Here is an 18,743-nt window from a genome sequence, read left to right as displayed (position 1 = left end):
GAGCCAGCTTTATATTTTTCAGTGTCTCTCAGCTGCCCGCAAAGCATGTATTGAATGTTATACTTGAGTATTGTACTTTTTCCACGGATATGAGATTTTTATTATATGCTAAATTTTTTTATGTATTTAGTATTTTTAGATTCTGTTCTGTTCAGTTCATTCACCTGTTTATATACCAGATTCTGTTAATTATAGTGGTTTTATAATGTTTTATTACATGCGGCTATTCTCCCTCATTACTTTGTCATTTCCAAATTCTCCTATTTTTATTTGACTATTTGAACTTGAAAATTAATTTTCTAGTTATTAAATTCTCTTTTTAAAAACTATTTTCTTTTTTATTGAATTTATGGAGTGGCATTGGTTAATAAGATTATGTAGGTTTCAGATGTAGATTTCTGTGATACATTAGCTGTATATTGCATTGTGTGCCCACCAGCAATTTGAGGGAAGTTTGTATGAGGCGTAGCCAGTGCAGAGGTGCAGGCTAGCAGGAATTTCTCTACTGATGTAGTGTTTGATTTGTGAGCTCTTTTAACATTTACTGCTTCCTCACTGGAAGATACCAGTAATTGTCACATTTCAGAGTCTACGTCACTCTACAAGATGGCAGGACTGCGTTTCTTCCTCAGTTCTTCCTCCTCTGATATTCATGAGGCTCCTGTCACCCCAAAAGCACCCTGCTGCCCATTGTTTCAAACAAGGGAAGGCTGATTTGATCTCTCAGAGACCAGTGCACTGAAGTTTTGTTTGAGATATGCAACTAGTGGCATCTTCTCTTCTTGTATTAATTTTTACTTCATTGCATTTAACCACCTTTCTTCATATATTGTAGTTCAGAGTTATAGATGTCTCCTGATATTGTTGGAGATTGAGTTTGTACGTTTGTTTCTGGTTACCTTGTTGTTTGAGGTGGTTTATGAGAGGAGAGGACAGTGTCCTCTTTAGTCACATCTTAAAATGCTAAGTTCCTTAAATGAATTTGGAATTTAAAAATAACAGAAAACAACTGTGTTCCCTGAAGTTACGTAATTTTGACTAACTCGTGTGAATATGTCTTCTGAAGCCCTAAGCCCTTTTAGTGGCCCCAGTTGTTCTTACTGAAATCGTCCAGAATGTGCTTGGAAGGCAGAGCAGAGTGGTTGGCCGGGGCCAGCCTGACAGCACTTTTCCTGCTGCCTGTGGTTCTGAGTGGCCACAGCTGGATGAGTATAGACATGCTGCTCTCTCCGTGTCTGACAGTTGGTGACACCTAATCAATTATTAACACTGTGGAAATCCTCAATAGAGCATTGCAGCTCTGGTTGACTAATAATAGAAAGCCCAGTGTTTAGCCTGAGTAGCTTTCTTTGGTCTAAAAAAAGAAAATCTCACACTTTATGCCAAAATAGTTTTCATATACCAGATTAACTAAGAAAGCTTCTATCCAAAATTTAATTATAGCCCAGCTGATGTGGCTCAGCAGTTGAGTGTCCAACCCAGGAACCAAGAGGTCGCTGGTTTGATTCCCAGTCAGGGCACATGCCTAGTTGCAGGCTCGATCCCCAGTAAGGGGTCTGCAGGAGGCAGCTGGTCAATGATATTCCTCTTTTATTGATGTTTCTATTTCTCTGTCCCTCTCCCTTCCTCTCTTTCTAGAAATCAATTAAAAAACATATGTATTTTGTAAATGGTGTCTGGTTATAGTTTAAAAAAATTAATTATGAAATTAGCTGTTTTCTGACTTGATTGAATCGTGAACATTTAATATAGTAATTATAAAATGTCAGCTCACTAAAGAAAGATTAGTTGCAATATTCAGACTATTCTTAACCACTTTAAGGTATTTTATGCACCATTAAAAATATTTATATACTTCTTTTCCAACAGGTCTTTTAAGCACATATCCACCCTGAAGGGAAACAAGGTTAGTATTGAATATTTAAAAAATATCAGCAAATGATAAGTTTTTATTTACCTTAGTTTACTTTAGCTCTTCACAGAGAATGATTTCTTTTATCTGTTAGATACATTTCATAAATGTTATAATCTTTTATTTTGTAAGTTTTGCGTGCATTTGGAAAATATTATATATAAAGTATTCTTTTCTAATTTCTAAACGTACTATATAGAATGGAACAAAAGTGGATTTACAGTTGTGATTGTTTGAAACAGTTTATTCTTATACTAGAGCAGTGGTTCTAAACCTGTGGATCGCGACCCCTTTGGGGGTGGAACGACCCTTTCACAGGGGTCGCCTAAGACCATCGGAAAACACATATATAATTATATATTGTTTTTGTGATTAATCACTATGCTTTAGTTATGTTCAATTTGTAACAATGAAAATACATCCTGCATATCAGATATTTACATTACGATTCATAACAGCAAAATTACAGTTATGAAGTAGCAATGAAAATAATTTTATGGTTGAGGGTCATCACAACATGAGGAACTGTATTAAAGGGTCGCGGCATTAGGAAGGTTGAGAACCACTGTACTAGAGGCTCAGTGCACGAATTCATGCATAGGTGGGGCCTGGCCAGCCCGGCGCCAATTGGGGCAGATCAGGACTGGGCCTGTCGGGAGGAGGAAACAGCGGGAAATTGGCCGGCCATCCTGCCCCAATGGGGCCTGATTGGGGGCAGGGCCGGCCGTGGGGAGGGCCTGTGGGTGGTGGACTGGCCGGTCCCACCCTCGAATGGGGTGGGGGGGGCAAATTGGGGGGGTCAGTGGCCGGAGAAGGGGCTGGGGGAGGTTGGCCGGCCAGCCTCACCCCCGATTGATATGGGGCGGGGGACTGATCAAAGGCAGAGCTGGCTGGGGGGTGGAGCCCTGGGCATATCAGGGTTGTGGGGGCTGATTGGGGTAAGGGCTCTGGGCAGTGGCCCAGCTGGCCCCACCCCCAAATGGGGTGGGGAGCCAATCATGGGCCAGTGGCCTGGGGAGGGGCCATGGGTGGTTGGCCAGCCAGCTCAGCCCCTGATCTAAGTTTGGGGGGGTGGGGCAATTGGGGACGGAGCTGGCTGGGGGGACGGGCCCCGGGCTGATCGGGGTTGTGGGGGCTGATCAAGGGTGGGGCCGGCTGTGAGGAGGGGCTGCAGGCGGTGGGCCGGCCAGCCCTGCCTCTGATGGGGGGGTTGATCTGGGGTGGGGCCAGGTCGGGGGAGGGGCTTTAGGAGGTTGACCAGCCAGAGTATGGCCTTTAGGAGGTTGGCCTATTGGAGTAGGGGGGCTGATCAGGGGCTGGGCTGGGAGGGAGGGCCTGCGGGCCGATTGGGGTGGTGGGGGCCCATTGGGGGCAGGGCTGGCCTGGGAGGAAGGGCTTCAGGGGTTGGCTGGCTGGCCCCACCCCCTGATCGGGTGGGTTTTCTGGCCACAGTGGGCATCATAGCGACCAGTCGTTCTGGTCATTATGGTGTTCCAGTTGCTGGCTTTTTATACATATAGAATTATGAATAAGCTGATTGATGTTTTTAACATCGCTCTTTCTCTCACTTTCTCCCTCCCTCTCTACCTCCCTCCCTTTCTTCCTCTCTCTCTAAAATCAATAAAAACATCACTGGTGAAGATTAAAAACAACAACTAATGGTTATTAAGATTTTTTTTTATATATTTTATTGATTTTTTACAGAGAGAAAGGGAGAGAGATAGAGAGTTAGAAACATCGATGAGAGAGAAACATCGATCAGCTGCCTCCTGCACATCTCCCACCGGGGATGTGCCCGCAACCCAGGTACATGCCCTTGACCGGAATCGAACCTGGGACCCTTCAGTCCGCAGGCCGACGCTCCATCCCCTGAGCCAAACCGGTTTCGGCGGTTATTAAGATTTTTAACTTAATTGACCTTCCAGTAATATTCAACACAATTTTCCACTCCCTTTCTGAGTCTCTTTCTTCTGCTGGTTTCTATGCCTAACATTTCAATTGTTGGCATATCTAGAGGTGGTCTGACCCTCTTTCCTCTCTGTGTAGCCTGATTTCCCTGATGATCTTACACAGAAGTCTCCAAAAGTTTACATTGCTAGTCTTGACCTCTTCCCTGAACTGCAGCTCATGTAGACTACTGCCTACATGACTTCTTCATTTGATGTTTAATAAGCAGTACAAAGTTTACATGCCCAAAAGGCCTTGATCACCCCAGACACATTTCTCCCCCAGTTTTCCCCATCTCACTGAGTCTACTTTCATTCACCCAGTTGTTCAAGCCAAAAATCTAGTGGCCGTTTTTCTTTGTTCTCACCCTCTCCCAGATCAAGACCTGTCACCGCTACCTCCTGAATCTTTATATTCCTCTCTGTCTTTACTTCTGCTGCTTTAGTCGAGGATGTCATTCTCCCTCACCTGGATTCCTCCAGTAGCTCCTTTTGTCATGGTTGTCTTAGAATCCATGCTTCATGTAGCACACAGGTGACTTGCATTGATGAGATCATGTCACTCCCCTGATTCAGTCTTTAATGGCTTCTTTCACACTTCCTACCAAGGCCTAAAGACCCTAAACCAGCTATAATTTTCCACTTCTCTTACTCACACGAATAGTGAACATTTTAAATGATATTGATAAATACATACATTCATTAGCTGTACATTCTCCCTGAGCTATTCTTTCCCTGACCTTTCCTGGTTGGCTGTTTTAAATATTTTTTCTCCCAGATTTAAACTTGAATGTTCTGTTCAGAGAGGCCTTGCCTGAGCACCACCAATGTTTAGCTGCTGCTGTCATTCGTAATTGCATCCCACTGTTTTCATTCTTCAAATGGCACTTATCACAATGCGATATTTTTTTTTTATTCTTTGTCTTTTTGTACTAACATGTGACCTCTTGAGAGCAGGAAAAGTATATCATTTTTATTATTCTTTCATGATTAAAAATTTCTTCAGATGTCTAAAAAAAGAGATGGTGGTAGTGTACATTTTTTAACAAGACCAGAAATTTTTCTAATGTAATTGATAAAGATAGGATTTTTCAAAAATAGCCCTTCACTTGGAACATTATATAAAAGACATTCTCACCAAAGCAATTTTATGACACAAATATTTATAAAAGAAAAAGCTGACCTTTTACTGTGGTTTCTTTTTTGGCCTTTTCTGTAGATGACAGACAGCCAGAAGTCATCAGAAGACTCTGGATCCAGAAAAGATTCTTCCTCTGAGGTGTTCAGTGATGCTGCGAAGGAGGGCTGGCTCCATTACCGGCCGCTTGTCACCGATAAGGGCAAGGTAGTGCATTGTTGGAGCTGCTGTAAGCGCATTAAATGCAGGCCCTGAAAAATGAAGTATAAAGTCTGTATACATAAAATATCCAGAATAAAGAGTGAAAAACATATTTTATAAATATCTTTTTCTATGTGAAGGAAAGATTTTTTTTTTAAGTTCTCATCACCTATTTTTCTACTTTTCATTCTTTGTATCAACTATGTATGGAATATATTGTCATATTTTGGTAATGTAAAAGAGAAAGCAAAGTTATTTAAGAAACTTGGCTTCAAATTTATTAGCTATTATCACAGAGTAGTCCTTTAGGGAGTGGCACTTCTTCATATTAATTTTTAAATTTTCATTTAACTTCTCCCAGTTTATTATTTTAAGTGCCTTTGTAATTCTCTTCTTTCACTTTATTTTATAAATATTGAGTTATATAAATGGCTATCACACTATCAACATATACTTCATTTAAATAGATTTTAATATAATAAAAATTTTGCCATAAATTTTCCTATAATATTTGGGCAGCTTATTTATAAAAAATTTTAATATTGTTATAAGACTTTAAAAATTTAAGAAAACTAACTTTAAAATGTAGCTATTGTTATTTGAATTAACAAAATTGATCAACCATGTAAAGTTGATCAATATTGTTAATTCATTTGTTATATTTACTGTTTGGGATCTCCTTATGCAGTGTTTGTCATTTTCATGATTGGTGATTTGTCTTGAGCCTAACTGTCACCCAGAAGATTTTTCTGGGTGATTTATTTATTATTTTCTATTCCTTTAGCATTTTTAACATATTTTGCTACACATTTTTACCTTAATTACTTTATTTATTTTCTTAACGAAGTTAAAGTTGAGATTTCACTATCCTTGATTTTGATATGAACACATTGCCTCACTTGGTTTGCACTCTGTAATTTTTGTCCTTCCTCTCCTAACAAGTATACATTGATATAAATCAGGCACCTGCTACATTTGGTATACATTTGTGCTTGTTAGCAGTGTTGTTTAATGTGTGAGATTTCACCAAATATTAAGTATGCCTGAACTGTTTCATGTTTCTAGAGAGTTGGTGGGAGTATTCGTCCATGGAAGCAGATGTATGTTGTACTTCGGGGCCATTCACTTTACTTGTACAAAGATAAAAGAGAACAGATGATTCCATCTGAAGAAGAACAACCCATCAGTGTGAATGCTTGCTTAATAGACATCTCGTACAGTGAGACCAAGAGGAAGAATGTGTTCCGACTTACCACGTCAGACTGTGAATGCCTCTTTCAGGCGGAAGACAGAGACGATATGTTAGCTTGGATCAAGACCATCCAGGAGAGCAGCAACCTAAATGAAGAGGTCTGTGCAAACCAGTGATGGTAAAATAGGACACATTTGTTCACATCTTTCTTATTTCTTTTCTTCTTCCAGAAGACTGAAAGAATCTGATACATTACTTTAAACAAATATGATAATATGCTTAAAAATAGTTGATCAAAAGGAAAACTCAACTGTACCTATTTTATATTATTTTTACTTATTGGAAAATCATCATTACTGAACTAGAAAAATAGATGATTCATATACTCTGCATACATTCTCAGAAGCAATGAACCATGTTTGGTTCCTAGTCCTGGTCATGAACTTTATGACTGACTAATTCCAGATCTGTCTTCTTATCACTAAACAGAATTGTTGAGTGGTTTAAGTTATAGATAGGGACAATGCTTATCAAAACAAATTACTCTGTAAATACAAAGAGATAATGATATGATGATTTTTGTTAGTGGAATTAAATAGTCAACAATATAATATAACCTATTATAATACATTAATTGGTTTTTAAGAAAACTAGAGCCCTGGCTGGTGTGGCTTAGTTGGTTGAGCATCGTTCCATGCACCAAAAGGTCGCTGGTTCAATTCCCTGTCAGGGCACATACCCAGATTACAGCCTTAATACCCAGTAGGGGGCATGCAGGAGGCAACTTATCAGAGGTTCTCTCTTATCAATGTTTCTTTCTCTGTCCCTCTCCCTGCTCCCCTCTCTCTCTCTAAAGTAAAAAAATAACAAAAATATTAAAGAAAAAGAAAAAACTCAAATGATCAGAAATCATGTTATAAGCCAGTTTTTCTTTTTAATAAGGAATAATGTTTAAGTACTTAAAAGAGTTTCTGGCTCACAATCAAGATATTTTTACGACATGAATTTTGATGTTTTCAGTGTATATAACTATAAATTTTAAAGTAATGATTGTGTCTAGCTTTTCATTGAGTCTTTTTCATTGCATTCACACAATTTTTCTAACACGTTGTTTTCACTTTGTGCCCATTGTTAGGACCAAAAAAAGAAAGAAAGAAAGCATAACATTCTTTTTCCTTACTTTCCTTTGAAGTACCCAGGAGCATAGACATTAACTGTAAGGTTATACAATCTATCTTCTTTAATTTAGTCATTCCCATTATTTCCAATTCAAATTAGAAAACTTATGCTATAGGAAAAATGCCTGTGCTTTATTTTTCTGCTAATTTACACCCTCCCTTGTTGGTGGTTAAAAAGCTAATACCAGATTGTAGCAGTACAACCTTTGTTCCATAACCACCGCTACAAAGAGAGCATCAGCCTGAATTTTTGCACAGAAACGGAGAATAAGAACTTGGATGTAGCTTTCAGCTTTACGTGACAGTCCAAGGAGTTCCTGTTGAAAAAGCACCAGCTGTGTGCAGGGCATTCTACAAGGCAGTAGAGCGTCCTTGTTCTGTTCCTTCAGGTGACTTCATCTGTGCAACATGGAGGGCTGTCCTAAGGATTTACTGAGATAGTGCTTGTGAAGAAAACCGCATGCTGCCTGATAGATAATAAGCATTTACTTAATGTCAGCCACTATCGTCATCATTATCATCTAATGTTAACACACAGGCATTTTTCCTGTTTTATAGATAAGAAAGTAATAATTCACAGCATATGGCAGACACTTTTCTAAGCATTTTACATGAATTAACCTCAGCAACCATATGAATTGTCCCTTTATTATCATCTTCACCATTTCACAAACAAGGAAGCCATGTGGCAAAGAGAGGTTATGTGATTTCCCCAAGGTCCCATAGCTGATAAGCATCCGGGCCAGTTTAAACCAGGCGTCTTACCCTAGATCAGCCGTGGGCAAACTACGGCCCTCGGGCCGGATTCGGCCCATTTGAAATGAATAAAACTATTGAAAAAAAAGACCGTACCCTTCTATGTAATGATGTTTACTTTGAATTTATATTAGTTCACACAAACACTCCATCCATGCTTTTGTTCCGGCCCTCCGGTCCAGTTTAAGAAACCCATTGTGGCCTTCGAGTCAAAAAGTTTGCCCACCCCTGCCCTAGATCTTAACCATATGATCTCTGTTGGTAAGTGGGAAGAGTCATTTTGAATTCGAGATTGTTTGACTCCAAAGCCTGTATTTTTTATAAATTATATTGTTAAAATGAGACAACTAAAACATTTTTTTTTTTTTTGAGGACACATGCCAATGTATAATTGGAATCGATAGAAAAGAATCATCACTTTGCGGTCAGCTCTAAGTTTGCCATTAGCATATTATAAAGTTTAAAAAAAAACACCTGTTTTAAGCTTAAAAAAACACACCTGTTTTGAGATTCCCTCTTCTTTCACTTCTGACACTAATTGACCCTCAATCTCGCTACTCCTACAAGTTAATTATTAACAAATTTTGGCAGTATTTTTTTTTAACTTTTTTAAAATATATATTTTACTGATTTTTCACAGAGAGGAAGAGAGAGTGATAGAGAGCTAGAAACATCGATGAGAGAGAAACATCGGTCAGCTGCCTCCTGCACACGCCCCCAGTGGGGATGTGCCCGCAACCAAGGTACATGCCCTTGACCGGAATTGAACCTGGGATCCTTGAGTCCTCAGGCTGACGCTCTATCCACTGAGCCAAACCGGTCAGGGCAATTTTGGCAGTATTTTTTCATCTTTTATCCAACTGTATTATTTGGAAATGCTGATCTTTCTGGTATTAGTAAGAGAAAAAACTGGCTTTCTGTTTCCCAGTCATTAATTAAAAATGACAGATCAATAAGTTTGAGCACTTGCTACAGGCTGGTCGTGTTCTAAGTATTGCTGCGGTACAGAAAAGACTCACAGGGAGGGAGGCACTTGGAACAGCTGTCACACCGTGACGGTGGGGGTCACGTGGAACAGGGATTTTACCGCACCCCCCCTGAGTAAAGTAGAGTGTCTTTATTGAATCAGCAGAGTAGGACAACAGAGAGGCTCAACAAAGGTAGGGATTCCTAATTTTGTTCAGAATTGACTCTAACTTTACCTCCCTTTATTCTGCAGGACACTGGTGTTACTAACAGGGATCTAATTAGTCGAAGAATAAAAGAATATAACAGTCTGATGAGGTGAGCGTTCCACCATGCACGTAAGTTAATTTGGATATAAAATACGTAATTATTAAGAAACATTCCTTCTTTCAGCAGCAAAGCGGAACAGTTGCCAAAAACGCCTCGCCAGAGCCTCAGCATCAGGCAGACCTTGCTTGGTGCTAAAGCCGAGCCAAAGACGCAAAGTCCACATTCTCCCAAGGAGGAGTCAGAGAGGAGACTGCTCAGTAAAGGTACTGATTGTGGCATTCCCCGATGCACTTCATGACATGATTTAAAATTGGGATTTTCACGGTATTTTCATATTTCTCGGTACCATCTTTGTTGACCTCAGAGCCCAGTGTGAGCTCGCTCAAGACTACTGTGGGCTAGGTCTAGGCCAGTGGGCTTTCCCTTTAAGGTGCCAGTTCTCACAACAAATACAAACTGAAGGAAAGTATAGCACATACATCTACACAGAAAATTTGATTAATGCAGAAGACCAGGCGCTGTCATTTTGAGATAAATTATGTGTCCTTTTTGCAAAACTCTCACTATGAAGTTGTCACATTGATTCTATTTTCTTGACTGTTTTAAGATAATCGTGATACAGATTGCAAAAAGGTAAAGAAATGTATTTGATAGCCACTAAATTATATGGAAGGTTATTACTTATAGTACAGGACTCTGATTTATGTAAATATCAATAAAGGATTTTTTAGGTCATGATTTAGACACTTATATTTTCATTTTTTTTCTTATATTGTTTTATTTTGAATTAACAATCAAAAGATGAAACCAGCCCCCCAAAAGACAAAGGCACATGGAGAAAAGGCATCCCGAATATTATGAGAAAGACTTTTGAAAAAAAGCCTACTGCTACCGGAACGTTCGGGGTCAGATTGGACGATTGCCCGCCAGCTCATACCAATCGGGTAGGAGACACCAGCCAGCTGGGTTATCTAACGCTGTAATTCTGTTGTGGGACCTGTTACACAGCCATTCCGATGACAGAGAACCTGTTGATTTATTGAGTGTTTTCCTCTTCATAGTTGACCTTAGTTTCCCTGAGCATTTCTGATCTGTAAGGATGTGTTGAGTAATTTTATCAGTAATGCTTTTTTCTCATTACTGACTCTGAAATAGAATAGTTATTCAGCCATTAAGAATATACCTGAAATGGTCAGTAAGAATTAATTTTTAAATCCTATGTTTCTGCTTTTAGCATCGTAAAAGAAGGGTGGGAACCAGGACCTGATTAAGAAAGTATAATAAATGTAATTGTGTGTGTGTGTGTGTGTGTGTTTTAGGATTCATATCATGAGTTAATTGATGTTATTCCCTCCACCCCTTCTTTTTTTTTACTTTATTCCTATATATTCAACTGAGCTGTTCCCACATTGTCCTTAGGTGTTCTTCTTTTCTGTTTAGATTATTATCTCCTTGTGGACCCTTGACCTAGTTCTCTTCCCACTGCCTCAAATATCTCTTGCTTGTTTTATCATTTCCCAATTCTGCAGTGTCTATATTCTTTATTTTCTCTATCAAAAAGCAGTAATTTATATATTTCCTTTTGGATGGTATACAAGGGCCTTTTAGCTACGGTATACATCTACTAACCAAATATAAACATTGGTACTGTATTAAATAAAATATTATTTCTTGTTTTGCAGTATATTCCATTAATAGTTGACATATGTTGCAAATTAGTTGAAGAAAGAGGTCTTGAATATACAGGTATTTATAGAGTGCCTGGAAATAATGCAGCCATCTCAAGCATGCAAGAAGAACTCAACAAGGGAATGGCTGATATTGATATACAAGATGATGTAAGTTGTCTATTTCTTTGTGGATAACTGATACGTGGTTCTTCCTTTGGTGGTATTGACTATAAAACTACTGTATTTCTATTTCTTCCTACCTAGAAATGGAGAGATTTGAATGTGATAAGCAGTTTACTAAAATCCTTCTTCAGAAAACTCCCTGAACCTCTCTTCACAAATGGTAAGTGAACACCCACAAAAGAAACCAGATGAAGCAGTCAAATATTACATTGTTGGAAAACCATGGCATATGAGATTGAAGCAAGAGAAAATACGTTTGTCAAAGGAAACGAGATTTTGTTTAGTTTTTATTTATATAGAAGGCATAATTTTGCCATATTTTTTTGTCATACGGATTTTTTTCTCCTGATAAATATTAATGAAAATCAGAGTTTCAAAAAAATTGTTTACACTCAGTAAAATATATATTATCTTGTTCATTCACATTTGTAGTCAAGTTAAAAAGATAGAATTATTGTTTTCAGTCAAAAGTCTTCAGACATAATAAGATACAATAAGTAGAAAAATATGTCTTCAGTCAAGCCAAATATTTGACTTACATAAGACACTGTACTAGATGTTTGTGGTCAGGGAGAGAGAAGAATATACAGAGTGTATAAATGCAGGAGTACCTCAGAGAATTCACATCTTAGAGAATTTCCTATGATTTGATGATAAGGGTTAGAGGATCATTAAAAACTATGGCAGTCTTAGTGACTACATCTCAAAGGCTATTTAGCTTTTATACAACTCACCTAAGCAATTTAAGATAAACTTGCCTTATTGTTCTTATTGTTGTCAGATAAATATGCCGACTTTATTGAAGCTAATCGGAAAGAAGATCCTCTAGATCGTCTGAAAACGTTGAAAAGACTAGTAAGTATCATTTTTCTATTTCTGGGGGTAAACCTAAAATTCAGCATCTAAATCCATCCTAAAAACAATATGTTTCAGATTCACGATTTGCCAGAACATCATTATGAAACACTTAAGTTTCTTTCGGCTCATCTGAAGACAGTGGCAGAAAATTCTGAAAAAAATAAGGTACGTACCACCAGTGACTTTAGGTGAAAAGATAGTTTTCATTGCTTCGTGCCAAGTAATAAAAAATAGGGTCATAATTCAACAAAAGCTCTAAAATGCATCATATTGGCTGATCAGCCCCTCTAAAGATCACTCTGAAAAGCAAAAGACCCAAAAATATCAGTTGTCACCATTTTTTAAGACATTTCTGTTTCATTTATCCAGCAAGAAAAATGAAAAAGCCAGAAATTTGACCTCTTTTATTTTCCAACTGTATATCAATATTTTGAATAGGCAACATTTGCATGATATAACAGTCAATGTATCAAATCGTTTACAGTGAAAAATAACAGACATTTTTGTTTAGTTTTAAGCAGGTAAGACCTTTTTTGGTTGTTTTTAACACTATCCCATTACCTTTATTAAACACATCTATATTTGTGATTCCTTACTTTTATCTAATACTCAATCCATGTTTAGTTTTTCCTGATTGATATGCGGACCTTGTTTGAATATTGATTTAAACAAACAACTGTAAAGACATTTCTTTAAATCATCATCCAAGCAAGGTTCATGCATTGTGTTTGATACATTATTGTCTTAACTTTTCATCATTCTCATCACTCATTGGTGATTGTTGCCTCAATCCATTATATCATCAGAGATGGCAAATGATGATTCTTAGGCATTACTGCTTAAAATACTAAAACAGCCATTTTGGTTTCTGGAGAAGAAAAATTGCCAGTATACCGCAAGTTGAGGGATACTGCTGTCACTCCTCTTTCTAAGGGCATTACCTGCTAACTTAGAGAACAATGCTCTGATACTCTGGAAGACAGTTGTTCACGGTTGTAATAAGGCTGGATTATGAGAACAGTGTCAACCCTATCACTTATAAATTGAGAAGGTTACAGTGTTATAATTTCCTTTAGACACTCAGTTTCCTCAAGTGATAGGGCTATGGAGGAGGGAGGGAGGGAAGAAGAGAGAGAGCACCTATATTAATTGATTGTACTACTTCCAGAAGTGCATGCAGTAGGAGTCAAAAAGTTCTCAATATAATTAAAGTTAAAATATTTTCTAATTCTTTCAGCATTTCCCAAAGTATACTATGTCATTTGTCAGTTTTGCTGGATGTTAGTAGGAGTTACTAGGAAAAGAGTAGGAGTTATTGGTCTAATTAGTTTATAAAGTATTGAATTAAATGAAATTTAACTGATTTCTTTACTGCGGATTCTTTAAGAATCTTTAACATATTAACACTGTGAGTCTTGAATAAGGATATAAGGCACTTCATTCCCTAGACTTATTTGACTACACATTGTGAAACATCTTTCAAAAAATACATAATTTAATTAATGAGTAAATAATCTGTGAACTACTTATGTTATTAGTTTTATATGGAAATCAGCTAAAACTGTATATACTGAATATTACTGTATATATAAATAATAATGCACGTTATCACTAGTTTATGAAATCATGGACAAGAATCTAGTAAAATTTTACATAGACCTTCTAGATGTTGGACTTATGTTCTTTGATCGAAGGATGAGATGACTACACCTTCTGAGGAAATGAGAACCATGTATTTTGTGCCCAGTTGAAGTATACCCTTCCTGCAGTCATATTTTTTCCCCACTAAGTTAGCTTTCTATGGAAATGCTGACTTCAAGCACCATTTCTCCTTATTTCTCTGCAATAAGCATTGTGTGATACATGTATTGTGGTGGTTAACATATAAGATGCATAACAGTTGCTTCAGAATCAGAAAAGATCTGTGGGTTTTCCACTTTGTACCATAATTTAAAGGTGTGTGTGCACGTGTGTGTGCATGTGCATGCCTCTCACAAGATAGTATGGTAGTATGGCTCCTTAAATAATATTTTTTTTCAGTATGGCTTTTGAGTTCTGTGGTCATTTTTAACCCCCTTAGTATGTTTTCAGGGCTGGCTAAAGTTATTTAAGATTTTAATCAAATCATAAGTTCAAAATATTACAGCAGACACTATAAGATATAACAAAGAAAAACAAAAGATCCCCACCTATGATAATTGTATGATTTAAGAAGGAATAGAAATATCATGGTAATGAATATCCTATCTAATAAAGAGGGAATATGCTAATTGACTGTTATGCCCTTGCAAAACTGGCGGTCCCCACAGCCAATAAGGAGGGAATATGCTAATTGACTGCCACACCCTCAAAGATGGCGGCGCCCAGGCCCCTCAGCTCCACTGGGGTGGCAGGCAGGTCCGGCTGCTCCTTGTGTCTGCCTCTGGAGTCCCCCAGTCCCCTCAGCCCCCCAGCTGCTCAGGGCCAGCCCGTGGTGCAGGCAAGCCTCGGATGGTGGCTGCCCAGCTGCCCAGGGCTGCCTGAGGCTCAGGTAACCAGGGCTGGCCGAGGCTTGTGCTGCTGACAGTGGCAGCAGCAGAGGTGTGATGGGGGCATTGCCTTCCCCTGATTGCCGGGTCACCTCCCGCCCCTGAGGACTGCCAGACTGTGAGAGGGGGCAGGCTGGGTTGAGGAATCCCCCTCTCCCCCCGCCTTCCAGTGCATGAATTTTCATGCACTGGGCCTCTAGTACAAACATAAGCATGTAATATTGAGGCATTCAGATTGGCTCAATGATAGGCAAAGAACATCAGAACATGTGGTTGAAGTAAAAATTAATTCAGAAGGAGTATTCCAGACATTTGAATTTTATATATTAGGGATTTTGCTATACTAATGGGCAATTTAGAAAATTTTATGTATCTTTAAGCTTACTTTTCTACTTTTTAGCCTTTGTGGAAAGGGTGTTTCCATGTTCTTTTCTGAGTTTTTTCCCTTTGATATTAATATTTTTGTCAGTTAGTCTTGCTCCAGAAATACTAGTTTAGAACCAAATCAGTTGCTTTCTATTAAAGACATCTTGGAAGAAAGGAATGCCAGTTCAAGGTTTTACATTATCATGAAAGCAGGAAAAAGAAGTTATGTAGACATTAGCTTATGGAAATCCTGTCTAGGAAGCATTTTTTTTTAATTTAAATTTTTTATTGTTAACACTATTGCAGATGTCGCTCATTCCTGCCCCTTTTCCCATCTCCACCCAGTCCCTGCCCCCTGTATTTTTTTTTTTGTACACATTAATCAACCATTCATTCTTCTTTGAATTCTTTTTCACCAAAAGAACCTGTAAGAAATAAAATGCCAAACATGCAATGGAACTTTAAACCTATTTTCTTAAGAAAAAGTGTGCTATTTTCCAATATTGTCCTTTATTTCAGATGGAACCAAGAAACCTAGCAATAGTTTTTGGCCCAACTCTGGTGAGGACGTCTGAAGATAACATGACACACATGGTCACCCACATGCCCGACCAGTACAAGATCGTCGAGACGCTTATCCAGCACGTAAGTCGGGCTTTGCCTCATCAAGAGCATTCTTTTTCTGCGAGCTGCTGGTGGAACAGAATTTGGTTAAATATATTTTTTAAGAAAATTACTTTTTTCTGTATACCATCCTCCAAACTATAGATACATTTAGGGGGTTATTTAATTTCTCTTTTCACCTTTTTTATTTTAAATTTTAGCATGACTGGTTTTTCACAGAAGAAGGTGCTGAAGAACCTCTTGTAAGTATGTCCCTCAGCGTTTGTCCCCTGTTGTTTTCATTTGGGACGCGAGATCCTGGCGCTACAGCAATGTCAACCTCCTGCCTGTGTGCTCTTGCCTGCTTTGCGCCCCGGAAGCAGGTCTCTAGCTCCTCAGTTTCTAAGCTAAAGAAAATACAAGTATGATGGTCATGTTGTAGTTAATTATATCTAAAGAAGGTAAAAAAATGAAGCTCATGTGCTCCCTCAATGTGTCTTTTAGTAAATGTTGCTTTTACTAAAGAAAGTATCTCTGAAGAGATGATGAAGTGATCTTTGTTTATTAACCATAGACAGCAGTGCAGGAGGAAAGCACAGTGGACTCCCAGCCAGTGCCAAACATAGATCACTTACTCACCAACATTGGAAGGACAGGCGTGTCCCCTGGAGATGTATCAGGTAACTCTTGCCTGGGCAGTATCGATCTCTAGGTTAACATTCTTATAACATGAAAGCGCAAATCAATCATAAGTAACAATTCACTATGATTTTTTTTCCCTTTTCTCCTTCTTTTTCCTTTCTAATAAAAAACTTAATCTCCCTTTTCTGATTGATCTTAATTATCTTCCAGTGACTCTAATTGGCAGTGCATGGAGTTGTAATGCTTGTCAGAATGGAAATATGAGGGAAATGAGCATGCGAACCACTGTTTTGTTCTTTTTTTTTTTTTTTAATTCACAGTTTCCATGTAATAGTCATCACAAGGTAAAACAGATATATGCTACTGAGTATGTGGTTGCTGTGACGGCAGAAAGTATGATCTAGTCTGCATAAGTAGCTCTTACCTTGAGCCAGATGTTCTGTTTAAAAGCAGCAAGTAAAATATGTTGAACTGCTAATAGGCACCATTTTCACAAGTACAGCATAGTATTTGTCACTGTAGATGTCACAGTAAAAGTCAATCTATGACATTTTCTGTTTTCTCTTGCCACTCGAATGTTTGGTTAAGTATTAGTTCTTGTAGGCTCTTTTGATGAATATTTTCTCCTGCCAAACTGTTGCACTAACCGAGCATGTTATTTTACACAATGTTCTCCCTTTGTCTCTAGTTCTTGTTCTAGTCCTAAAGGGTTTTTTCAGCACTTACTGACACAGGCAAATCTATACTGATGTTGAACAGGCGAAGTGGGAGGAGTCTATCACACGGTAATGTCGCTAGTGGATTCTGTGGTGTCCCTGATGGACAGCTGGAACTGTAGGAAGAAGGAGGATTGCTGTCCACACTGTAGCTGCCTTGTCTGCAGAAACCCCCGATTCTTGTAAATGCGAACATCGTTGATCTGTGGTGTAAATTTTCTCTTAAGATTCTTGTAAACAGATCAATACTACTTTCTTAAAAGTTTTTCTGCTGTTTCTTGTTATTTCTGAAGCAGACCATGAGGAGAAATAGCATGGTATGGTCTACCAGTTCTTAAAGTCATAAAGCATTTAGCCATGTGTTAAAAGGGGCGTGGCACGGGGCTCAGCTCATTAATTTTGGAAATCAGTTTCCCTAAAGTCAAAACATGAAATGTCAAAATTGGTGTGATCCAGAATAGTGCTAGCCCCTTCCTACCCTCTTTGTAATTGTATAATCTGAGTTTTTGCCAGACAGTAAAATTATGGTCTTCATTCTTCCATCTCCATATTAGCATTTGTTAATAGATAATTGCAAAACTGGTAGCAATTTAAACAAACTAGTCAAAAGGATCCCTGACTGCACAGATATGAAACTGGGGTCTAAAGCACAAAGATCAGCATGATTTAATATAAAACCAAAGTAACCTGGAAGCAGGGTTATCCTGATGCCTCTTTTGCATCCATATGCATAGAGGATGCACTTATACAATTTCAGTCTGACAAAAATCAACATAAATACACCGAGTATGATTGTCTCAATTTGTAGCTAGGGCAGCTAAGAATCTTAAACGTTCTACATTGTGTATCAGTTTCAGATACAGGATGTGGTACATAGCAATTCTTAAAAGGTCTTCAAGCTTCTTTATTGCTAGATTTACTATTTAGAAGATTGAATAAACACTAGTACTGCTGTTCTCGTTTAGCACAGGGCTCCTTTGCCATTCCTATCATTGAGCTGATTCTGCCTACAATTCACAGCATCCTTTCATGGCGGTGGCTTTCTGTGGTGCAGCTTGCATCTTTGTGAGCTCTGACTATCCACTGTGTTCAATGGTTCTGTTTGAGTTTTGCTTTCCCATTTTGCTCTGTGCCTGTCTTCTCCATAGTTTGCACTGTTTGTTGAAAGGGGTGAAGATGGACTAATACTGACCATGTTTCATTTAACTTCCGACAGATTCAGCTACTAGTGACTCAACAAAATCTAAGGTAAATTGTTTCGTACAATTATGAAATATTTTAGGGGGGATTGTTTTTTGGCTGATTGTTATGATTAGTATACAGATGCATGCCTGTCTGTATCAGGTGACACAGACCAATAAGGTCTCATAAAGGGAAAAATTAATTTCTTAGAATAGAATATGATAGAAGAATACTGGATTATGAGGTGGACTATCGGGTTTCTGTCAGAATATTTTAGCATAATACAAAGAAGTAGGCTTTATTTCCTTACTCTTTTTTGTTTGTTTTTTTAATTCTTATCACCTGAAGGTATTTTTGCATTGATTCTTAGAGAGAGTGGAAGAGAGGGAAAGAAAGAGAGAAATATCAATGTGAGAGAAACACATCAATTGGTTGC

The 18,743-nt window shown here is 38.2% G+C and overlaps 1 protein-coding gene across 5 annotated transcripts in view; it reads left to right on the top strand.

Annotated features, from left to right (window-relative positions):
* Positions 1-18,743, top strand: part of ARHGAP21 (Rho GTPase activating protein 21) — a gene marked incomplete at its 5' end in the record, with an annotated part of 135,366 nt that overhangs the window by 111,315 nt on the left and 5,308 nt on the right. For 3 of the 5 annotated variants that reach the window (XM_081104066.1, XM_081104064.1, XM_081104067.1), the window contains 14 exons: positions 1,870-1,906; positions 5,078-5,203; positions 6,263-6,547; positions 9,543-9,607; positions 9,683-9,822; positions 10,361-10,503; positions 11,242-11,397; positions 11,494-11,572; positions 12,194-12,267; positions 12,346-12,435; positions 15,684-15,809; positions 15,989-16,030; positions 16,342-16,447; positions 18,342-18,373. In XM_081104066.1, coding sequence (XP_080960192.1) covers positions 1,870-1,906; positions 5,078-5,203; positions 6,263-6,547; positions 9,543-9,607; positions 9,683-9,822; positions 10,361-10,503; positions 11,242-11,397; positions 11,494-11,572; positions 12,194-12,267; positions 12,346-12,435; positions 15,684-15,809; positions 15,989-16,030; positions 16,342-16,447; positions 18,342-18,373 — 1,501 coding nt within the window. The remainder of the gene's footprint in view (positions 1-1,869; positions 1,907-5,077; positions 5,204-6,262; positions 6,548-9,542; positions 9,608-9,682; positions 9,823-10,360; positions 10,504-11,241; positions 11,398-11,493; positions 11,573-12,193; positions 12,268-12,345; positions 12,436-15,683; positions 15,810-15,988; positions 16,031-16,341; positions 16,448-18,341; positions 18,374-18,743) is intronic. The other 2 variants (XM_081104065.1, XM_081104068.1) reach the window with 1 other exon arrangement.

The sequence above is a fragment of the Myotis nattereri genome (genome assembly GCF_964212035.1).
Source record: "Myotis nattereri genome assembly, chromosome: 1".
In the NCBI taxonomy this organism is placed as follows: domain Eukaryota; kingdom Metazoa; phylum Chordata; class Mammalia; order Chiroptera; family Vespertilionidae; genus Myotis; species Myotis nattereri.
Note: the sequence above shows the minus strand (reverse complement) of the source record. Positions and strands in the feature narration are given on the sequence as shown.